This window comes from Cervus elaphus, chromosome 29, assembly GCF_910594005.1.
Source record: "Cervus elaphus chromosome 29, mCerEla1.1, whole genome shotgun sequence".
In the NCBI taxonomy this organism is placed as follows: domain Eukaryota; kingdom Metazoa; phylum Chordata; class Mammalia; order Artiodactyla; family Cervidae; genus Cervus; species Cervus elaphus.
This window is the reverse complement of record NC_057843.1, coordinates 61,213,168-61,236,850: the sequence shown is the minus strand read 5'-3', so window position 1 is coordinate 61,236,850 and position 23,683 is coordinate 61,213,168. Positions and strand designations below refer to the sequence as shown.

The window sequence follows — 23,683 nt, the reverse complement described above, 5'->3', positions numbered from 1 at the left end:
GGCACTTTGAAATTCTCAATCACTTTTCCACAATACTTCCATCTACTAGTCTCCAAAGCTCCATGAATTAGCTGATAGAACGTTAACGGGCATCAGAGGAAAAGCACGCTGAGAAGCGCTGCCTGAACAGCAAGATGGGATTTAACAGGGGCGGTCACCACAACGGCCTCACTTAGGCTCAGAACAAACCGCACAGGCACAGGGCAGCTGCCCGCAGACCTGGGGAGTCTGTTTAGCAGCAGATTGAAAGAGTCGACAGCACTCACTGTTAACTGTAGCCATGGTGACGGGGGAGACAGAGGGAGACTTTGGGCACAAAATCCCACAAACGTCCAGTATAACTAGTAATCACAAGTGTTACTTGAATATCAATCTGCCATGTAAATGAGTCAGAGAATCAAAGAATTAATTCAACAAAGTTTGATCTGAAAGATACCACAGATGTGAAGACAACCTCATTTTATAGATGTAGCAACTGAGTCAGTTTCTCTTACTCCAATACTAAATCAAATCATGAGATCAGGATGTGGTAAATTTTGTCTCATAAAGAGTCACTTTATAACTGCAGCTCCTCCCTACAATGGACTTGGCTGCTCAAAAGGTTATGACTTCCCTGTCATTAGAGATATTTAAGCAGAGGCTTAATGACCAAGTCAGATTTTTTGAAGTAAGGATTCTCTGTACTAAATGAAAAGTTAGTCTAAAACTCTACCATCCTTTAAATAGTAAGATCCTATTACCTTACAAGTTATATCAAACATTAAATATCTATGTTTTCATTTCTTGATCTAGTTCAACTTAACCTCTTCAGGGTACCAAGACCCTGGTACACAGGAGAGATGTAGTATGTGTTTCTTAAATTAGCATCCAAGGAGCAGCTCGTGAGCACACGGACGGCTGCTACTAGCCGCGTGTGCCTGGTCGCTCAGTGGTGACCAGCTCTTTGTGGCCCCGTGGACTGCAGCCCACCAGGCTCCTCAGTCCGTGGGATTCTCCAGGCAAGGATACCGGAGTGGGTTGCCATGTCCTCCTCCAGGGGATCTTCTGGACCCAAAGGGTCTTCACAAAATGGCCACGTGAGCAAATTTTCTTTTGCCCCTTTCCACCTTACTACCGTCATTTTAAGTCCTTTTCCAATTTCTCAGCGCTCTCCTTGCAACTGTCCAAAATTCCCATGTAGATATCTCTTAGGTCCATTTGATGTAAATACCCATTGCCCAGAATAACTTCTTTCATCATATAAATGGAGGACGAGCTGGCTCTGTCAAAATTAGAGATGAAGATACCCTCTGACTCACAAGGAATGTAGCCTATAGATAACTCATGCATGTGTAAAGTGGCTTACATATACTTACCTAATAGGTAATGTCCTCATCAGTCCTAAAGACTGTGATCTCTCCTGTGCATCTGTCAATAGAACTGGTAAAATCCTATAAGATGGAAGATCATGCAGCCTCCCAAAGACTGACCCCAATGAGTATCCAGTAAAAATCCACACAGTGCATTACACTGAATTTGATATAGTAACATTTGTGCTAAAAAAGGAAGAGAGAAACACTCATACATATATTGGGTTGTAAATGTTACAAAGTATCCCCTTTCTTGTTGCTCAGTCCCTAAGTTTTATCTGACTCTTTGCAGCCCATGGACTGCAGCACACCAGACTTCCCAGTCCTTCACTACCTCCCAGAGTTTGCTCAAACTCACGTTCATCCAGTCAGTGATGCCATCTAACCACCTCATCCTCTGTCACCCCATTCTTCTCCCTGGAAGTCTATAAAAGAAACAGGTAACACTGATTTCCAAAGAAGGGAACTGGGTACCCAGAAGACTGGAGCAGGAGGAGACTTCTCACTATAAACCTATTTTTACTTTTATAATTTTGAAAAATTAGTGTATTGTATCTATTCAAAGTTACAAATAAATGTTTAAAATGCCCCTCTGTACTCCATCCCCTTTCCCTATTTTGTCTTCAAAACTCCAGCTCAGGATATTTAACCCTGAGGAATACAGTCACTTCATGTCAATATCAAGACGGTTCTTTCTTGAAAATAATTTGCAAAGATATATCAAGAGCCTTTAAAAGTCTGTATCTTTTAACTCATTAATTCTACTTCCTAGAATTTAGTCTAAGGAAACAAAAGATGTGACAGCAAAGATACAAGCACATTGATGTTTGTTATAGCATTTGTTGGAAACAATCTATACGCGTGACAACAGGGTTAGCGGAAACTATACAGCCTTGAAGTCTGATAATTTATAGAAGTATGTTTAAGGACAGGGAAATAATCATCCTACTGAAGCTGTGTACCATGTGACTATAATTTCATTCCTATCAAGGGATCTTATTTTTGTTTTACTCCATGAGTTGAGGGGGGCCATGTTAATATACAGAGCAGATGTGTGCACTCTGCCTCACTCTAACCCTTGGGAAAAAAGTGGACAAACCTGTATTTATGATGGTGAGTGATGAAAAATAAATGAATTTATTTTCCCCAATCTAAACACACTTTTATAGTTTCTTACTGGATTTTATGTTGACTAATGGGTATTACAAGAATACAGTAGTTAATTTCATGGAATTCAGAGACAAAAAAGCCCCAAGTTCGAATCCTATCTCTGCCAGTTAGCCTCTAAGTTGCTTAACTTTTGGAGCCTGTTTCCTAAATGCATGACAACAGCAGTCTCAGAAAGTTTGAGGGTTAAATGAGATAACAGAATATTTAGTATAGTGCCTAGCACATAATAAAATGCTCAAAAAATTCACTTATACACTCATTTTTTAACACTACAATGTGTCAGTTCCTGTTCTAGATGCTGGACAGAGAATCAGAACAAACCTCTGCATCACTCTAGGAGGCAGTGCTGACGCCATATAAACACGCGCGCACACAACGCTGAGCGTTCACGTAGCCGTTTCTCACTCCATTCACAAATTCCCTCTCAGTTTTCAGCAATGTGGCTGCCTGAGCGAAGTTCTTTAGTCCAAGAACTTCACTCCCACAGCCTGTGAGGGGTGCCCACAGGGAACCGTGTCTGCAGTGCCAACCCAAATTAACAAGTGCGTATGCTCATTTACATATAATACCCCTAATGATCAAGAATCACAACTCAGGAAGTGTAAAATGTTCACACTGGAAGGCAATTGATACTAACCCTCTGGTGGCTCAGACAGTAAAGAATCTGCCTGCAGTGTTCGATCACTGAGTTGGGAAGACCCCTTAGAGAAGGGAATGGCTACCCACTCCAATATTCTTGCCTGGAGAATTCCATGGACAAAGGAACCTGGTGGGTTACAATCCATGGGGTTGCAAAGAATCAAAGATGGCTGAGTGACTGACACTTAATAGAGTGACAATAACTATTTTATAGATGAGGGAACGGGGGTGCCCTAAGAGTTACAGCAATATAGTCTAGATTTATTCTAAAAACCACAAGGAGAAAAAGGGTTATCAGATGATCTAAGGTGGTCCTCCCCCGAGTAGACAAGACAAAGGATTCAACCCCTTCCACTTAGAAAGCGAGAGTAACTGCAGGAGACACTGTGAGCTGGTTGCATAGACACCAAGATGTCATGATGAATGTCACTAAACAGAAGTGTCGAGTCATTCTGGGCTAGGGGAGTGAAGCATGCAACAACTGTGGTAAGAGAAGGGAGTGGTAACCACCCAGCAGCTGCCTTTGAAGTAAGGGCAGAGGAGATACACCTGGGCCAGCAAACAGCGAGAGACCTACTGGAGCCATAGTTAAACATAGGAGGCGGAGGTCTGTGCGGTTGGTAATTTCAGAAGCAGACAGTAAGGCGTGAACACACTGGACCAGAGCAGAACGCGGCGTGTCATCTGCGGAGGAAGAAGGAGTGTGCCTCCGGGAGGACAGAGATGATCAGGACGAGCACCCGCCCCAGGAGCTCGCCCGGTAAGTGAACACACGCAGCTGACGAAGGCTGACGCAGACCGAGTGCTGAGGGAGCAGAGGGTCGGGAGACGTCTCGGCGACGACGTCTGAACTGCGCTGAGCAAGGCTAGAGGGGGTCACGTATAAAGGCACTGCACAGAGACTCGGGAATCAGAGAGCTACAGGCAGTTTAGGGAAATGTAAATAGATCACATAAACCAAAAAATGGATAAAGCTCAATACCTACTCAAAACAAAAGTCACCATACAAAATGTTACCAGCTTTTCTTAAACCAGCAACAAACAGAAAACAGAAATTCTAAAATAAATCATTCACAAAGCATCCAAAGAAATCCAGTGTCTAGGGATAAATCTAACAATATGTTAAGACTTTCACAGTGAAAGCTTCAAATCATACGTATAGCCAGTAAACACATGAAACGATGCTCAACATCACTCATTATTAGAGAAATCCAAATCAAAACTATAATGAGGTGTCGCCTCAGGTCAGAATGGCCATCACCAAAAAGACCTACAGCCAATAAATGCTGAAGAGGATGTGGAAAAAAGGAAATGTCTTGCATTGCTGGTAGGAATGTAAATTGATACAGCCACTATGGAGGACAGCCCAGAGATTCCTTAACAAACTAAGAATAAAACTACCGTATGATCCAGCAACCCCACCACTGTGCACATACTCCGAGAAAACCGTAATTAAAAAGGCACAGGTACCTCAATGTTCGCAACAGCACAATTTACAACAGCCAGGATATGGAAGCAACCTAGACGTCCATCTACAGAGGAACGTGTGAGGAAGTTATGGTACGTATGCAGTGGAATATTACTCAGCCACAAGAAGGAACAAATTTGAATCAGTTGAAGTAAGGTAGATTAACCTAGAGCCTATTATGCAGTTGAGTCAGAAAAAAAATTGTTGTATATTAATGCATATATATGGAGTCTAGAAAAAAATGGTAATGATGGACCTATTTTCAGGGCTGGAGTAGAAATAGTCAGAGAATGGACCTGTGCACACAGCAGGGGAAGGAAAGCGGGAGGAAGTGTGAGCAGCGCTGACACGTGCACACCGCCATGTGTAAAGCAGAGGCGGGTGAGACGCAGCCGTGCGGGCGCGGGGAGCCCAGCTCAGTATTCGGAAAACCCGGACGGGGGGGGGATGGGGGGCCGGGAGGGAGGGGTGCGCGTGCGCTCACAGCCGACTCTCTGCTGCACGGAAGAAACCGGCACAGCACTGGAAAGCGAGCATCCTCCACTGAAGGTTTAAGGTTACTCGATAGAAATGATGAAAGATCCAAAACAAAAATTTATTTACAAATGGAGGAACATGTCAGTCTTCTCACTGGACAGTTCAACACTGTACAATGCTACTATTCTTCAAATTGATCTGTACATTTGACAAAATCAAATCAAAATGCTACAGTTTGGGGGGGGGGGGTGTATGTATGAACTGATAAGTTGATTCTAAAACTTATATGGAAAAACATCCCAAGAATGGCCAAAGCAATCTTGAAAAACAATGCTTTTGGAAGACCTACACTACTAGATATCAAGATCCATTATAACAGTATAATACTAAGACAGTAAGGTATTGGCACAATGGCAAACAGAACGATGAAATAGAATAGAGATTCCAGAAACAAACTCTCACATACAACTACTTGATTTATAGTGAAGGTGACGACATAATGCACTAGGTACTACACTTGATCTTAGCCAAAAGGCTGAGAAGCGATCATAATGCATTAGGAAAAGGAAGGCATGACCAACAAACAGTGCTGGGTCAACTGGAGATACATATTTTTTAGATGAAAAAAAAAAACAACCTCATACCAAAATCAACTCCCAACGCACTGTGCATCTCACTGTGAAAGGTAAAATAAGAAGCCCTTTAGATGAAAACACACAGAAAAACACTCTCAAGACATTGAATCCGGAAATATAATCAAACAGGATTCAAAAAGCACTCACCTTAAAAATGTAGCACTCACAACACTAAAATAATGACAGGTCAACAGAAAGACGCCACGCTCCTCTGCCGAGTTTCTACGCTGCCTTTTTCTTTTCTTGTGAAAGTGAAAGAGTTTCAGTCCTGTCAGACTCTCTGCGACCCCGTGGGCTGCAGCCCACAAGGCTCCTCGGTCCATGGCATTCTCCAGACAAGAATAACGGAGGGTGTGGCCATTCCCTTCTCCAGGGAATCTTCCCCACCCAGGGATTGAACCAGGGTCTCCTGCATTGCAGGCAGATTCTTTATCACCTGAATCACCAGGAAAGCCATCAGGGAAGCCCAAATAAAAGAAATTTTCTTTTTTAGATTTCCCAAATATTTGTCTATTTTAATAACAGGTTTACAAAGAACTAATTTGGAGTCCAGTATTTTATGTATCAAATCTATTTTTCTTATTTTTTTTCTAAATCCTTATTTTGTTTGTATTTACTTAGTCTCCAGATTGATTTTCAATCTTTTCACTTTCAAATTTTCCTTTAGGGATTCCTTCAGTGACACTCCCACTAGGTTTGATAAACTCTTGTTCATTTCTAAATGGCTTGTAATTTACAACTGCAACAACAGATACATGATTTATTTTGGGTTTTTTTTTTTTTTTGGTTGTTAATTTTTGAGTTTTCTTTGTAGACTTCCAAATTATCAAATCATCAATTTCCTGGAAAACTGAAGAACTATTTTACAAGATTATTATTAATGATCATGAAATTGGAATACATTATGTTATTATCATTATTGTTATTCAAATACTGTTTTCTTAATCTACAAACAGTGAATTTATCAATGTCATTTTGTATTTTTAACAGTTCTGCTCTTATGTATTTAGACAATATTTTATTAGCTCATAAAGATCCATGACATTTGAAAGATGGCACCTCTATCAAAATAAAATCTTTTTTCTTCCCTTTAATGCTTTTGTTCAGTTCAGTCGCTCAGTCATGTCTGACTTTTTGCGACCCCATGGACTGCAGCGCACCAGGCTTCCCTGTCCATCACCAACCCCTGGAGCTTGCTCAGACTCCTGTCCATCAAGTCGGTGATGCCATCCACCACCTCATCCTCTGCCAGCCCCTTCTCCTCCCGCCTTCAATCCTTTTCAGCATCAGGGTCTTCTCCAGTGAGTCAGCTCTTCGCAGCAGGTGGCCAAAGTATTGGAGTTTCAATTTCAACATCAGTCCTTCCAATGAATATTCAGGACTGATTTCCTTTAGGATGGACTGGTTGGCTCTCTCTGCAGTCCAAGGGACTCTCAGGAATCTTCTCCAACACCACAGTTCAAAAGCATCAATTCTTTGGCACTCAGCTTTCTTTATAATCTAACTCTCACATCCATACATGACCAGGAAAAACCATAGCTTTGACTAGACAGACCTCTGTCAGCAAAGTAATGTCTCTGCTTTTTAATGTGCTGTCTAGGTTGGTCATAGCTTTTCTACCAAGGAGCAAGCGTCTTTTAATTTCATGGCTGCAGTCACCAGCAGTCAATCACTGCTGGTGATTTTGGAGCCCCAAAAAATAGTCTCTCACTGTTTCCATTGCTTCCCTGTCTATTTGCCGTGAAGTGATGGGACCGGATGCCATGATCCTAGTTTTCTGAATGTTGAGCTTTAAGTCAACTTTTTCACTCTCCTCTTTCACTTTCATCAAGAGGCTCTTTAGTTCTTCTTCACTTTCTGCCATAAGGGTGGTGTCATCTGCGTTATCTTTTGTAGCTTAAATCTTGTCAGGTACTAATCTTACCATATCTACTTTTTTTTTGAGTCAGATTTGCCTTTTTCTATTTCGTTATTTCAACCTTTGATGTCATTTTAAGTGTATCCTAAAAAGGTTTGCTAGATTTGTAGGCCTCTGTGTTTGTATAATTTCAATCAAAGAATCTGTTTTCTTGAATTCAAACCTTCGTATTTACTAAGCATTCATGAACTTACAACTGCCATACGTTTATCACCAATTAACTTTGATTTTGATTTTATTTTGATCAAAGTTGTATATGTATAGAGTTTAAGGTTGTCAAATAGTTCTACAAGACTGTTACCCACCTTTCCCCTCCCCCAGACAAAAGGTGACAACTCCCCAACACTCAGTCAGTCAGTTCAGTCGCTCAGTCGTGTCCGACTCTTTGCGACCCCATGAATCGCAGCATGCCACTCAACCCTTTCTATTTCCTGCTCCACAGAGGTAATCACATTTTTTTCTACTCTTAATTCAGTCTCTTGGTATTTAGTTTTATGTCATTCCCACCCCTTTGCAAAACAAAGGGAAAAAATAATAGAATTTAGCCAAAAGAGGTATGATAAATACTTTAGAAATCTGAGACTTGGTGAACCACAATTTACACAGGCTATAACGTTCTTGTCTTCTCTTGTCTGAAATATTCGTCTCTCTTGTCAAATAAAATATAAAAGAAAGCAATTCAATTCTAATTACAGTCTCCTAGAGAAATATAGCTGAACCGAACCAAGCAAGGACAGAAAAGTCCAGTCAAAATGGAGAGGCGTTTATTTTGTGTACATTGTCATAATGCTTCTAACCTTCGGAATCTGTGGCCTCCCTTGGGGCATGAGGCTTCAAGCAGCTAGGGCTGACTTCTTTCAGAGGAATACTTACCCTTTTAAGACTAAATTATGTGTATTTAAAAACTGGAGCTTTGGGGATGCACTGTAATCAACGTAATAACGTTTTCACACCTCAAAATTTAGAGTCCCAAGACTTAGCATTAGGAATACAGGTTTCAAATTGCTAGTAGCATTTTGGTTACTGAAGAAGGACTCTAGTAGGGATTGGTTATTAAAAGCTAAGAGTCTGTTAAGGCTTGATGTTGCTTATCCTTTGGAGAATAGAAGATAAAACACAGAACTATGATGTCTATACGTAAGTCAATAGTGACTAGGCCTTAGCAATGGCTTAAAATGGTTTATATGTAAGTATTCCCATTTGCTTCATGAAATTTTTCTTCCTAGTTCCAGGATCTTGAAGCTAAATTAGATGCAAGAATCCAACTGTTTAGAGCAGCTATTTCCTTAGGGCACACCATCTGTTTGCAATGCACAGCTAATTCTGAATCTGTTGACCCTTTAAGAGTATCCCCTGACTCCTAAAACCCAATTTATTAAAACTCCCTCTTTCCCCTTCTCCTACCATAAGGAAAGGGTAGGCTGGATCTGACAAAATTTAAGTGTTATATGAGAAAGAGTGGGATGGCCCCAACTAAAAGAATATTGATGAGGCCATGTTTGGAGTTTTTGGTTTTTTTTTTTTTTTTTTTTTAAGGATAAGGTAGAAGAAACAATTGCAATCTTGGGGAGAAAGATATATAAGAACAAATACTCAAGATTATAAACTAAAACAAGAAAGAAAAGAACAAAAGTGAAATTTACCATGGAAAGTGAGAAAGTGAAACAACAGAAGAAAAATAGAGGAAAGTCACATACAGCGCTAACTGTGTTACCTGTGAGCGCTTTCAAATCTGCAATGTTTGCAATTTAAGAAAGGAGGGAGATAGAGTAAAGAAAGAAAAGAAGAGGAAAATGTGACAGACCTGTGGTTCCCACTCCCTGAAGAATGTCAAGGAAAGGGCCTAGAATGTACATGCCAGCGGAATCTGGACCCCCGGTTGTTTTATTTCCTTTGACTGTAGCAAGTACTGCTGATTTGTCTGTGTTCAGAGACACAGATATCTGGGGTGAGGAGATAATACAATTTTTTTTAGTTCCCCCCCTCCAACATTATGAACATTTTCAAACATTCAGAAAAATTGACAGAAATGTGAACACCTCTATACTTACCATTTAAATTCCATAACAACTACTATTTTGTTATATTAATTTTATCATTATTTATCCATCTATGCATCTATCTGTTAAGGGTCTAATTTAATAGTATTTAAAGAACTCTTCCCAGGTGGCTCAGTGGTAAAATATCTGCCTGCTAACCGAGGAGACGCTGGAGACACAGGTTTGATCCCCGGGTCAGGAAGACGAGTAGAAAATGGCAACCCACTCCAGTATTCTTGCCTGGAAAAATCCATGGACAGAGGAGGAGTCTGGCAGGCTAGAGTCCACGGGGTCGCGGAGTTGGACACAACTGAGCACACACACCACACCAAGAAAACCTTCCGCAAAGTCAGACATTAAAAAAAATCACCCTCCCTGACGGGGGCTTGAGTCAGCAAAGGATGCTACGTGAAACCGCAAGTGAGGAGGGAGCTGGATTCCTGCTCAGTCATTAGCTGAATTACTGTCCTGAAATCATTCTGCTTATCCTGAAATACCACATAGTGTCTGAGCTTCAGTTTCCTCACTTACAAAGTTAGACAAAATGATAATCATGGTCTCATGGTCCTTCTTTAGTTTAAAAATTCTACGATTCTATGAAAAACAATTTTCTTAATAATAACTATCATTTACTTCATGTTTTTTAAGTGCCAGGAGGTATGCTCCAAGCTTAGGAGTACAATCTCATTTCGTCTTCACAGGTTCCTTAAAATGTCTGAGATACCACACTCATGAAAACTGCCACCTGTTTTAGCAACACGTGGTCTGCCCGACCTATCTCCAGCTGCACTTCCTCTCCTCAGGCTCCTGCTCTCTGACCAGCATCAACTGTACATGGTTCTGTGGAACCAGCTGGAACTAGCAATCAGAAATTAGCTCTCCTCATTGAGAAACATGAGCAAACTCTAACCCCTGCTCTGTAATTTTTCTCCAAACGTGAAGTGAGATAAAATAGCTAAAACTACATTAACTTGTTTATTTTGGTAAAATAATTACATATAATTATGTTGAAGGAAATCTACAATACACAATCTTGGTGTTTTTATTTAAATCTGTTATACACTGAATAACAAAATTTAAATGTCAGTTTTTCAATTGGAGCAAGTACTCAAATCAACAGCCATGTGCTAAACAAAGAGACTCAATTAGAGCACATTATGGTTTGGTTTGAGAATGAATACATCTAGGAAAAAAAAAATAGCCCCATACACATATTGTGTGTGTGTGTGTGCGTGCGTGCACACGTGCATGTGTGTGAATGAAAAGCCACTGTTACTGCTTTTATCTCTATATTCCTCTGCAGGTTTAACTATCTCTTTCATGTTCAGTGCTCCCAAATATGTATATTAGTCCTCATTTCCAGAAGAAAAAAAAAATTGCTTTTGCTTTTTTCCATGGGAGCTACTTGTATTTCCATGCACACTGGAGGATCTTACATTGTAGAAATGTAACAGGAGGCCTGCACAAGGTGTCCCAGAACTATAAATACACACTATTATGTAATCAGTGAGGTTCACACCTAGGAAATCTAGATGGAATGGTTATCCTAAGCAAGTGAACAAAAATAAGGAGGTTCAGCCCTATTGGTTAAAACAAGGAAACAGCGAAACAGGCCTAAGTAATTCAGCAACTGCAGAATAAGCAAGGAAGTGATCTACTCAAGTCATGGAAACTGATAAACCCAAATTCTTCCCTTTTCGGCTTCCCTGGTGCTTAGCTGGTAAAGAATCGGCCTGTAACGCAGGAGACCTAGGTTTGATCCCTGGGTTGGGCAGGTCCCCTGAAGAAGGGAACGGCTACCCACTCCAGTATTCTGGCCTGGAGAATTCCAAGGACTGTATATAGTCCATGGGGTCATAAAGAGTCAGACACAACTGAGCAACTTTCACTTTCTTATACAAAGACTTCGATAACAGATTCTGCTAAAGAGCAGGGAGAAACTGTTTCCTCCAGTGAAATAATCATGTCTCTAACCAGACTGCGACTTACGGTAACATGTGTCAGTATCTTTTACATGAATATTGAGGTTACTATACAACCAGCACATGTAGGGCCATGATCTTCAGCTAAGTGCAGTCTCCCCAAAGGAAGTCCTCATTCCTGTAATTCATCACCAGAAAGGAGGCAGCTCCTCAGACAGGAAACCCAAGCAAAGACTGTGGGCCCTGCTGTCTTGGGCCGGTGGGAAGAGAGGCAAACGTCTGCATCTGTTCACTTGGTGGCGGTACTCAGACTCTGTCTGCCTCACGGAGATGGGCCAGAAGATAAGGGCCTGAAGACTAAGTCTTTATAAACCAGGATGGATGGTTTTATGTTGCTTTCCATCCATTATCCTCTAGCTTTTAGGAAAGCCTGATGTAAACATTCCAGTCTTACTTCAGCTGTTCCACTGGAATTAAGGTGAAACTAGTGTGTCCAACTATGGACGGAGGTTCGTGACATTGTACAGGAGACAGGTATCAAGACCATCCCCATGGGAAAAGAAATGCAAAAAGGCAAAATGGTTGTCAGAGGAGGCCTTACAAATAGCTGTGAAACGAAGAGAAGCTAAAAGCAAAGGAGAAAAGGAAAGCTATTCCCATTTGAATGCAGAGTTCCAAAGAATAGCAAGGAGAGATAAGAAAGCCTTCCTCAGCGATCAGTGCAAAGAAATAGAGGAAAACAACAGAATGGGAAACACTAGAGATCTCTTCAAGAAAATTAGAGATACCAAGGGAACATTTCATGCAAAAATGGGCTCAATAAAGGACAGAAATGGTATGGACCTAACAGAAGCAGAAGATATTAAGCAGAGGTGGCAAGAATACACAGAACTGTACAAAAAAGATCTTCGTGACCCAGATAATCACAATGGTGTGATCACTCACCTAGAGCCAGACATCCTGGAATGTGAAGTCAAGTGGGCCTTAGAAAGCATCACTATGAACAAAAGTAGTGGATGTGATGGAATTCCAGTTGAGCTATTTCAAATCCTGAAAGATGATGCTGTGAAAGTGCTGCACTCAATATGCCAGCAAATTTGGAAAACTCAGCAGTGGCCACAGGACTGGAAAAGGTCCGTTTTCATTCCAATCCCTAAGAAAGGCAATCCCAAAGAATGCTCAAACTACTGCACAATTGCGCTCATCTCACACACTAGTAGAGTAATGCTCAAAATTCTCCAGGCCAGGCTTCAGCAATACGTGAACTGAGAACTTCCAGATGTTCAGGCTGGTTTTAGAAAAGGCAGAGGAACCAGAGATCAAATTGCCAACATCCGCTGGATCATCGAAAAAGCAAGAGAGTTCCAGAAAAACATCTATTTCTGCTTCATTGACTACGCCAAAGCCTTTGACTGTGTGGATCACAATAAGCTGTGGAAAATTCTGAAAGAGATGGGCATACCAGACCACCTGACCTGCCTCTTGAGAAACCTGTATGCAGGTCAGGAAGCAACAGTTAGAACTGGACATGGAAAAAAAAGAACTGGACATGGAACAACAGACTGGTTGCAAATAGGAAAAGGAGTACGTCAAGGCTGTATATTGTCACCCTGCTTATTTAACTTTATGCAGAGTACACCATGAGAAACGCTGGGCTGGAAAAAGCACAAGCTGGAATTAAGATTGCCAGGAGAAATATCAATAACCTCAGATATGCAGATGACACCACCCTTATGGCAGAAAGTGAAGAGGAACTAAAAAGCCTCTTGATGAAAGTGAAAGAAGAGAGTGAAAAAGTTGGCTTAAAGCTCAACATTCAGAAAACTAAGATCATGGCATCTGGTCCCATCACCTCATGGGAAATAGATGGAGAGACAGTGGAAACAGTGTCAGACTTTATTTTTTTGGGCTCCAAGATCACTGCCGATGGTGACTGCAGCCATGAAATTAAAAGACGTTACTCTTTGGAAGTTATTACCAACCTAGGTAGCATATTAAAAAGCAGAGACATTACTTTGCCAACAAAGGTCCGTCTGGTCAAGGCTATGGTTTTTCCAGTGGTCATGTATGGATGTGAGAGTTGGACTGTGAAGAAAGCTGAGCGCCGAAAAATTGATGCTTTTGACTTGTGGTGTTGGAGAAGACTCTTGAGATCCCTTGGACTGCAAGGAGATCCAACCTGTCCTTCCTGAAGGAGATAAGTCCTGGGTGTTCATTGGAAGGACTGATGCTGAAGCTGAAACTCCAATACTTTGGCCACCTAATGCAAAGAGTTGACTCACTGGAAAAGACCCTGATGCTGGGAGGGGTTGGGGGCAGGAGGAGAAGGGGACGACAGAGGATGAGATGGCTAGATGGCATCACCGACTCGATGGACATGAGTTTGAGTAAACTCCGGGAGTTGGTGATGGACAGGGAGGCCTGGCGTGCTGCGATTCATGGGGCTGCAAAGAGTCGGACACGACTGAGCGACTGAACTGACTGAACTGACTGAGTGTGTCCTTAAGAGCAGAGAAGACAAACGGCAGCAGCAGGACTAAACTAAGTGCTCAAGCATGTTAAAGCGGAAGGCTGAGAGCAGGCGTCAGGGCTGCCAGCTGCGCGGAACGCTGGCCACTTGCAGCTGCTCCCTACTTTGCAATCTTCATGTTTGGGAGCTCTGCTTTATTAGTGAAGGTGGCAGCCTCCTCATGTGTTCTCAGCTATAGGCAATGAGATCTATGTAAGCTCTCAGGTTCCCGTATGGCCCTCCCTGCTAGAAAACTCAAAGCTAATTATTAGCTCTACTACTAACAGTGAAAAAGTTATGGTTAACTGTTCTTATTTTCCCCTTTTACTTACTGGTTCTTATCTTTTTGATCACTAGCTTTGGTCTTACTGCATGTATTTTTATTTCAAGCTTCCTAAATCCTTTTATGGAAAATGGCCAGAGGACAAGCCAAGCACTGAATCAATTTTTCCCAAACAGTAAGTTACAAAAGGTGCTCATCTTGAAGTCATGAATGCTAGGGAAGTGGAGAGCCTGTACATTAGCTAAAAACAGCAAGGAAGCCTGGACGTGTAAGTACAGAATTCTGGAGTAGAAAAAGAGCTTGGATATAATCAATTCCATCCTCTCACATAACGCAAGAAATGTAATCTACAACTTCTGGACAGGAGGTTGTCTCTGCCTACCACCTCTGCCTGAACATTTGCAGTGACAGGGAGCACAGTGCCTTACAAGGTTTCACCTTAGGACTGCTCCCCACTGACACAATGTCCTTCCTTACACTAGTGAGATCTGCTTCTCAGTCCACCAGTTACTCATAGCTCTTCATTAGAGACATCTGTTTCCTCTTCCAAAAGACATTCCTCCACTTATCTAAATGTATAATAAGTCTCATTCATTGAATATTTATCAGTAGCAGGCTATCTGCCAGGTACTCTAAATACAGACCTGCAACGCAGGAGGGAACAATATAACATGAACCGAGCGAGGCTCCAGATCTAAGCTAGGAATTCAGGGTCAAAATAAATACTTAAGGTAGTTTGGGGGGCATAAGAATCCCCAAGAATGAGATGGAAGGCAAATGCTGATATCATTTCTCTCCCTAAGGTCCTCTCCCATTCCAACCATTTTTCAGTCTACTGAAACCATTTCACTTGCCTATCCTATTTTCACCTCAAACTCAACATGCTCAAAGCAGAATTCATTTCTCTTCAATCTTTCTCTCACCAAATTCCTTACTAGTTAAAGGAATTATCTAGATATAAAAACCCTGGAATCACTTGTTTTTATATCATGGAGTCCTTCTAAAAACCAGTACTCCACCTTTTTACAGTTAAGAGCTACTGCCTTAAATATTCAATAAATATTTACTGAGTGTCTATGATGCACCAGGCACTTTCTTTGCACTCAGGATAAACTGATGAACAAAGCAAAAATAGCCACTTTCATGAAGTTTATATCCTAGTAGTTAGAAGGAAACAATAAACACAGTAAATTAGTAAGTATGATACACAAACAGTATTTTAGAAGGCAGTGTTAAAAAAAAAAAAAGAAATGAAAAGCAAGATAACGGCAGTTACAGAAGTGTGGTCAGGGTTAGCTTCTTTGAGAAAAAGGTGACATGTGATCAAAAACACAGAAGAGGTGAGGGAGGAAGCTCCGCAGATCTGTGGGGGACAGTCATGCAGACGCCCTGCTACCAGCCCCTCCGATTTCTCTGAAATGTCACAAAGCCGAGGTCATCAGACCTACTGCGGAGTTCCTGGGTAGCCACCCTGCCCCATCTCCTCTTTGGTACGGTCAGACACTGTTTTTCCACATTAAAATTACTAAAACCATCCACCTGATTTTCAAGGCTCACAATTCTCTTGAGCCTACCCATAATGTCAACATCATGAATTTCCATTCCTCCCCTTAAATTCCTCAAATTTAGCATGCTCCTTCTTCACTCACATCATCCTCCCCTACCCAGGAGGACTTTCCCTCTGCCCCTCATCCTGTCTAAACCATCCCTGTCCTGCAAGGCACAGATCAAGTCCTATCACCTCTGTGAAGCAGTCCCTGAAGTTCTATTACTGAATCTCTATTCATCATTATTACCCCACCATCAAACTCCTTGAAAGCAAGTGTGCCTCTTTTTCTATATTTCCACTGTGTTGACCATTACTAAATATGTGCTTATTTTAAATGAGTTATTTCTTCTTCAAGTCAAAGTTCTGCCATCTTAAAAACATATTTATTAGTTTTGATAAACTACTAAAACAGAATGATTAAAGAATGTTTATATTATACAAAAAATGTATGGAGGAGAAAGAATAAGCCAAACGTTAATGATGGACAATGATAGCTTTTTCCTTTTCTCTGATTCAAATTTTCAGGTCTGTGCCTATGTTAATTTGAGAAGCATAAGAGTCTGCTATGAATATAAACAAATCAACACAAATAGTGAGTGATCAATTGTCACTAGACTCACTGGAAAAATTAAAATTATCTATGTCAAAGACTGCAAGATCTGAGTAACCTACAATTTCAAAGAGGTGAATTGTAATAAAGACCAGGGAATCCCATAATAAAGACAAAGTGAAGCAAATTCTCATGGTTTAAAAAAAAAAAAAAAATCTTTCCTGACACAGTGAGCGTAACAAGGTGTTCACTGTGTACGAAAGCAGTATGATGTAGAGCGAAGAGGCCACACTCTGAGAAGCTCAAACACAGGCTCCACTCATTACCACCATGACCTCAGTTTCCTGGTCTGGAAAATGGAAACACAGAAGCTCTATTTTACCAACTTTCATCAATACAAACTAAGTTCCGATCTGAGCAAAATCCCGACAAAACTATGCCTACGCAGGCAGATGGAGTTAATGGTAATTAATGCTCAATCATTTGAGTCTCAGTAGTTGGATTACTGTTAGTCACTATCTGTTCCATCTGAAGGGTCTTCCTTTTACAAATGTGTTTATGATTAAAATATGAATGACAAAATGTTAACATCTTTGAAAAATATTTAAAAGAACTAAAAAGAATCTTGGGTTAAAACCAATATCATCAAAATCTACAATTATTTCTGGAGCACTGGTCACTGGACTTGGGAACAAATGGACTTAAAAAGACTCTTCAGGAAATTAACTGGTACATAGTAAGAAGTTTTTGTATTATTACACAGCTTTCATCTAAGGTTGGTCATGCGAATTAAATGAGACAAGGCAGGTAGAATTCCTGGCACATTCTTAAAATATGTTCCTTTCAGATTGATAAGATGATGCAAGGTCCACTAAACCTTTGAGAAATGTGAAAGCAACCTATTTGTATATCCTATAAGTCATAATTTAAGTTATAAATCATTCTTTATAATGCTTATTGCTCTCAGATTGCCAAACTGAGAAAGCAGCTGTCAAAAGGCCAGATCTGATCTATAAAACTGGACCCATAAAACCAATCAGGCTTATTCCTCTAGCATATGAGAAAGTTTCTAAGGCAAAAAGCCTACAAGTCAGTCAATCCTAAGTTCACACCAGAAAAAGGTAACCGTAAGAAACCTACTTGCACTATCTGGACTGAAACTGTACAGTTAAACCTGGATCTAATTCAGAGTAGCAGCAAATCTTAATATTTATGGAGACTGCTTGGATTTGATACTGAGAAAACTACATTAAGAAAGGCATTAAATGTTACCCTAAGTATTGGAGTTAGGCTGGGTCAAGACAGACTATACATTTTTAGAAGTAAGCCAGAAAGATAAAGAACATTACAGCATACTAACACATATATATGGAATTTAGAAAGATGGTAACGATAACCCTATATGCAAAACAGAAAAAGAGACACGGAAATACAGAACAGACTTTTGAACTCTGTGGGAGAATGTGAGGGTGGGATATTTCAAAAGAACAGCATGTATACTATCTATGGTGAAACAGATCACCAGCCCAGGTGGGATGCATGAGACAAGTGCTCGGGCCTGGTGCACTGGGAAGACCCAGAGGAATCGGGTGGAGAGGGAGGTGGGAGTGGGGATCGGGATGGGGAATACGTGTAAATCTATGGCTGATTCATATCAATGTATGACATAAATAAATAAATAAAAATAGAAGAGTCCAAAAGTTTTCTTGAGCCAGTTCTACGGGACAAGGCATGAAAAGTTCTGAGAAACATGCCAGCTTCTGCCCTCAGTTCCAGAACCAGGAAGCAAAGACGTGACCCAATCACATGGCATCAAACCACAGTCTGTCTGTTCAGAGAAAGTTGCATTATGCAATCCACGACCAAGAAAGAACAGCAAAAGGCATGAGGTTTTTGGACATGTGCAGGGGATTCTGTGGTTTGAAAAGACATGTTCTCACATCAAAAGGGCAATCCACTGGATACTGGCATTTTCAAAACCCACTTCATTAGACGTGAACATATCTAATACAATATAGCACTACTACAAGAACGGTACTGAGTCCAGGTAATCGTTTCAATTAGGCCTAGGAGCTTTCAAGTGAAGTCCACAGGAGCAGCCTTCCCCACAAGAAGACTGGCTTCCCTTTTGATTATTTTTAACATATCAGTTCCCCGTTTAATTTCAACATTTACAAAGTAGATCCTGGCGTTCTAGTGGTTAAAACTCCGCACTTTCACTGCAGGGGGCACAGGTTTGATCCCTGGTCAGGGAACTAAGATCCTGCAGGTCAAGTGGAAAAAAAACAAAATAAAAATAAAACGTATTTACAATGTATTACCCATTAAAAAATGTTTTTTTCTTAAAAAAAAAAAAAAAGAGTTCATCTAAAATTCTAAACCTAACCACCATGTACTACAAGACCTACACCCCACTTCAATTAACCCAAAATTTCTTCCAAATTAATATGTCTACATTTCTTAATCAACAAACACTACACCAGGTCCACTTTTTATTTTTTTCCAGAAGTATAAAAAAGATACTAACATTCTCTTAAGGACTTTATAACTTATAATTATTCCCCCTCTCTCCCACTTTCAGAACTCACATTTCTTTAGCTCTGTGAAATTCAAGGTTGTAACTTCACTTACAAAAGTCACTCCATTAACTCTGTTCCTCCCTGATCCAAGTCCTTCATATCTTAAAGTGCCATATAGTACACAAGATCCAGGATTAGAGAAAAATCAAAGTTCCTGTCCTGGTTCTTCCCTACCCTGAGAAATTCACCTAACCCATGTTTTTCCATCTGTAAACTGAGTGACTTATGACTTTCAACATTCAAATGCCTAGCCCTAGTGGGCATCCTATTACATTATTCTCTCTTATCCCACTTATATTTCATTTCTGCTTTAGTCACATATTAGAGAATTTTTAGAATTGGGGAATAAAAGTAGTTAATATATCCAAACCCCACATTTTAGAATAAGGAAATTATAGAGTAACTTGCCAGCCAGACAATAAAAGCTTTTGCTTTCTGCCTTAGGGGAGCTGGGGGACGTAGTTTACAAAGAGAGAGTTTAACACTAATCACATCCCCCACTCTGCCTCAATGAATTCCAGCTACCTTTCAAAGTCTGTTTAAGTCCTGAAGTGTCCAGGAAGCCTCCCTCCCCCAGTCACTTCAGCCTAGACTACTCACTTCCCTCTTTGAATACTGATGCCTCTCTGCAGGGGTGATATTAAAAGTATTAACAACTAGCACCACAGTGGGACCAACCAATCAGAAAGGATGTCTGACCAATCAAAACACAGGTGGCCCAGTGGGAATTTCTGGCTGAACATCAGCCCTCCTATTAATAACAATACAAAACAGCAACCTCAAACTCTAATATCATTTTCTCATTTGATCTCCACAATCTCATAAACTAGGCAAAGTAGGTATCATCCCCATTTTCTGCATAACTAGCAGTTACAAGACTTTTCTGATTACACACAGAATTCTCAATACTGTATAAACTGTACTTACATATAACAGTATAATTACTAAAGGAGTACTCAAGTCAAATAGAATTCATTTAGTCAACAAGTACTTATATGGAACAGAATATAAAACATAGTACTAGCTTCTAAAACCAAAAGGAAATTAAAAGCATGACCCTTGCCCTCTGGGTACTTACAACATGTTCAAGAGAATATTTAAGTAACAGTGTAAGGTGGTAGAAAGAGAAAACACCAAGTGTAAGTCCTATGCAGTTCAAGCAAATAGTTCACAAACTAAACCAGTATAGGAAGTCAGGACTAAAAACTTCTCACACTCCCAAAAGGGGCAAAATTAAATCTGTAGTAAAAAGGCTGAAAAATCAGGAGTGGGTGGGAAAACAGAAAACAACTGGAATCGAGGGTCTGCAGTAGCAGAATGAGAGATCCCTAGCTAGATACAGAAATGGCCCTAATCATAAGCCTCAAGTACTGCTCTAAGCACTGAATACAAATGGGAAATCTTATAAACCCCTTGTGGGGATGGCTGAGGAAGGTTAGCTTGGCAGCAGCCTACAGAAAAGTCTAGGTGAGAGAAACTCTGGAAAGCAAATGGATTTGAGGGATAACAGGCAGGACTAAACCTGATAGCTGCCTATGAAGAAAGAAGATACATTCAAGAGGCATTAATGTAAAGAATAGTTGGGTTTGGGCATGTTTTCAAAGAAAAAGTTACAAAGTGACAGGAAGCTAAAGCATTCTCACATGGGAAATCTATGTAAACATAATGGTACTAAACTGTGTACCAAAGACAAGGGACCAATTTCCCCAAAGAAATCTATGTTGGACAGGGCAGAAAAATATAAAACTGATACCCAGACAATAAGGAACAACTGCAGACTCTTAAAAATGAAGGTCAAATTATTTAAAAAAAAAAAAAATTGTGTGTATTTATTTGGCTGCACTGGGTCTCAGCTGCAGCATGTGGGATCTAGCTCCCTGACCAGGGATCAAACCCCAGGCCCCTGCATTGGGAGCTTGCAGTGCCAGCCACTGGACCACCAGGGAAGTCCCTCAAGTTATAAATTTTAAAAAGCATTTGAGCTTCTACAGAAGGTATGAAAGGATGAATGGAAACATCAACATAACCAAGGAGAGCAGGCAGACCAGTTGAGGTAGTCTAGACTTAAGGATAATAGCGCCTGGATCAGCTTTGTATTGTATGCATGCCAATGTAGTCTGTAAGCTCCTCCAGGGCATGAACTGGGCAATGCTTTGTGTATCTAGTAAGCTCAATTCTGTTATTTGAATACATGAACACTTTGTGTGCTAAGCTCAGTGGAAAAGAGTGAACTATGCTATTTGAGTTAATTAGTGGTGTGGAAATGTTACTTATGCTTGATGCATAATTATACTGATTCTCCTACCTATCCACATATCTATCTTGCCCCCCGTCTCAGGCAATGTCAAAAATCCACTGTATCCTCAAAGGTAGGCCTAGCCTGAAGGGACTATAAGAATGTACTTGAAGGGAATTTCCTGGCAGTCCAGTGGTTAGGACTCCAAGCTTCTACTGCAGGGGGAACTAAGATCCTGCATGCCATGCAGTGTGGCCAAAAAAAAAAAAAAAGTACTTGAAATCAGAAAGAAGCCAAATTGTTTTTCTAATTGTGAGGACAAAAATCTAAAAATGAATATGGGCAATGCCAGACAGGTATGCATATTAAAATGTGTAGGTTTTGGACCCTGAAACCTTCGCTGCAAATCCTAAATGCAGCTTTTAGCAATTGAGCACTCATCCTCTCCACACCTGTTTTCTCTTCTGTAAAATGGGGCAATCGCCACCAGCCCTCAGGGTTTAGTTGGGAGGATCAGATAATGTACTTCGGTGTACTTTATGCCTCTGTATCATAATAAGCCCTTAATAGACAGTAGCTATTAACAATAACTGGCACCCTAAGTCTTGAAATGTTTTTAAAACATTCTGTGTTCAGTGAGAGAAATAAAAATGTATTCACTTTATTTTAGTTGCTTTCACTAAGGCTCCACATTTCAGTTTCCAGTAGTACAGTCTGAGTGCTAACAAAGTTTTTCACTCCCCCTTCCACTGGGTAGGTGATGACCCCATACCCCATCCTGATTTAATATTTTGGAAAACCTAACAAATACTGTACCTCGAAAACCAGTTACACAGACGACCGATTCAAACTAATGTCACTCAAGAAATCGAACCTCTCTACCGATGTTCCTTCGAGGAAATAAAAGCGTTTGATCAATTCAGAGTCATTTCCATTCAAACATTCCAAACCCCGCAGAGTGAGCAAACCTTCAAGTTTCTACTACCAAAACAATCCGCAGCCTTCTGGTGAGCGGATTCCACTTCAGCGTTCCCCAGACGCACGAAAGAAGAACCAGTCCACACATCTTATTGCCTCCTAGTCCTCACACAAAGCTTCGCAGCAGCTCCTCTTCCAAAACCGCCCCCGGCTGGAGAAGCAGCCCCACTCGGCGGGGTCAAGCCGATGTCAAAGGCCAGGGAGGCCTCGCTGACCCCGAGGGTCTCTGCCACACACATCCCCTCCCACTGCTGGGGGAGGCCTGGAGGCTCAGAGCGCACACCCCGCCCTGGAAGCTTCCTCCGACCCCTCAACCCCGCCCGGGCGCCTGGAGGACCAACTCGCTCGGGGTGCGGTGCCTGGGACAACGCCACGCAGCGCCTCGCGGGAACCGGGGGGCAGCCCCAGCTCTGCCGGTCTCCGCCAGCCTCACACCCTCCGGCCCTCGGCCCGCGCGCCCATTCGCTCCCCAGAGGGCAGCCCCGGACCTCGGACGGCTTCGCCCGACGCCACCTCCCCGCGAAGAGCCAGCAGCCGCGGTGGCTGCGGGCTGCCGGGCACGTTCACCCGCGCTCGGACCCACGCCTCCGCCCCGCCTCCGCTGCCCGCCCGCGGCTCGCGAGGCAGCGGCCAGACCAGGAAAGCCCGGCCCGGGTGCCGCCACCTGCGCCCCCGGCCCCGCGCCATGTTTGAGAAAGAGGAGTGAGCCAGAGGCCGGGCCCGGCCCGCGCGCCCCGAAGCTTCCCGCCAGCCCTGCCGCGCCGCTGCTCACCCGCTGCCTCCGGGACCAGCGTGGCCGCCGCCGCCAGCATGAGGAGGAGCAGCCGGGGACGCGGAGTAGCGGCCGCTGCCTCCATAGTCCCGCCGCCACCGCCTGTGGCCCGGCCCGGCCCGGCCGCCGCCTTGCCTCAACAAGCCTCGCCTCGCCCCACCTCCCCTGCCGCGGCGGCGGCCTCGCTCCGGCCCTTTGTAACTGCTCGGGGGCTGCCCGTCCATTGGCTGCAGGGCTCCCGCCGGCCCCGCCTCCCCGCCGTCTGCGAACCGCCGAGCGGGACCCAACCCGAAACCCCGCCCACGGGCCCGCTGGAAAGCCAATCCGGAGCCGCAGGCGCCGGGCTGCTGGCCACGCCCCCAAGACTCCCCGGGGGCCGGGGAGACAGACCCCTGCCGGAGTCTGAGCCGCTGGGAGCTAGAAGGCCGGGTGGGGGCAGGGTCTAGCGAGCCTGGCACAGCCTTCCCTCCAGCCACAGAGGACGAGGGCTAGACGGTGGGTGTGTCTGGGTGTGAGTCGCTTTCGGAAAAAGGCTGTGGCAGCTCTATTCTTCTAGCCTCTTTTCTTCTCATTTAAGATCTGGTACTGAGCCTGACCCTGATTCACAGCC

At 42.4% G+C, this 23,683-nt stretch overlaps 1 protein-coding gene and 1 pseudogene across 2 annotated transcripts in view; both read right to left on the bottom strand.

Annotated features, from left to right (window-relative positions):
- TGFBR1 (transforming growth factor beta receptor 1) overlaps positions 1-23,263 on the bottom strand; it is a 76,058-nt gene extending 52,795 nt beyond the window's left edge. Inside the window, exon 1 of one of the 2 annotated variants that reach the window (XM_043891244.1) lies at positions 23,074-23,263. In XM_043891244.1, coding sequence (XP_043747179.1) covers positions 23,074-23,158 — 85 coding nt within the window. In that variant the 5' untranslated portion in view covers positions 23,159-23,263. The remainder of the gene's footprint in view (positions 1-23,073) is intronic. The other variant, XM_043891245.1, reaches the window with a different exon arrangement.
- On the bottom strand, positions 5,477-5,650 carry LOC122686382 (annotated as a pseudogene).
- Positions 23,264-23,683: the final 420 nt, after the last annotated feature.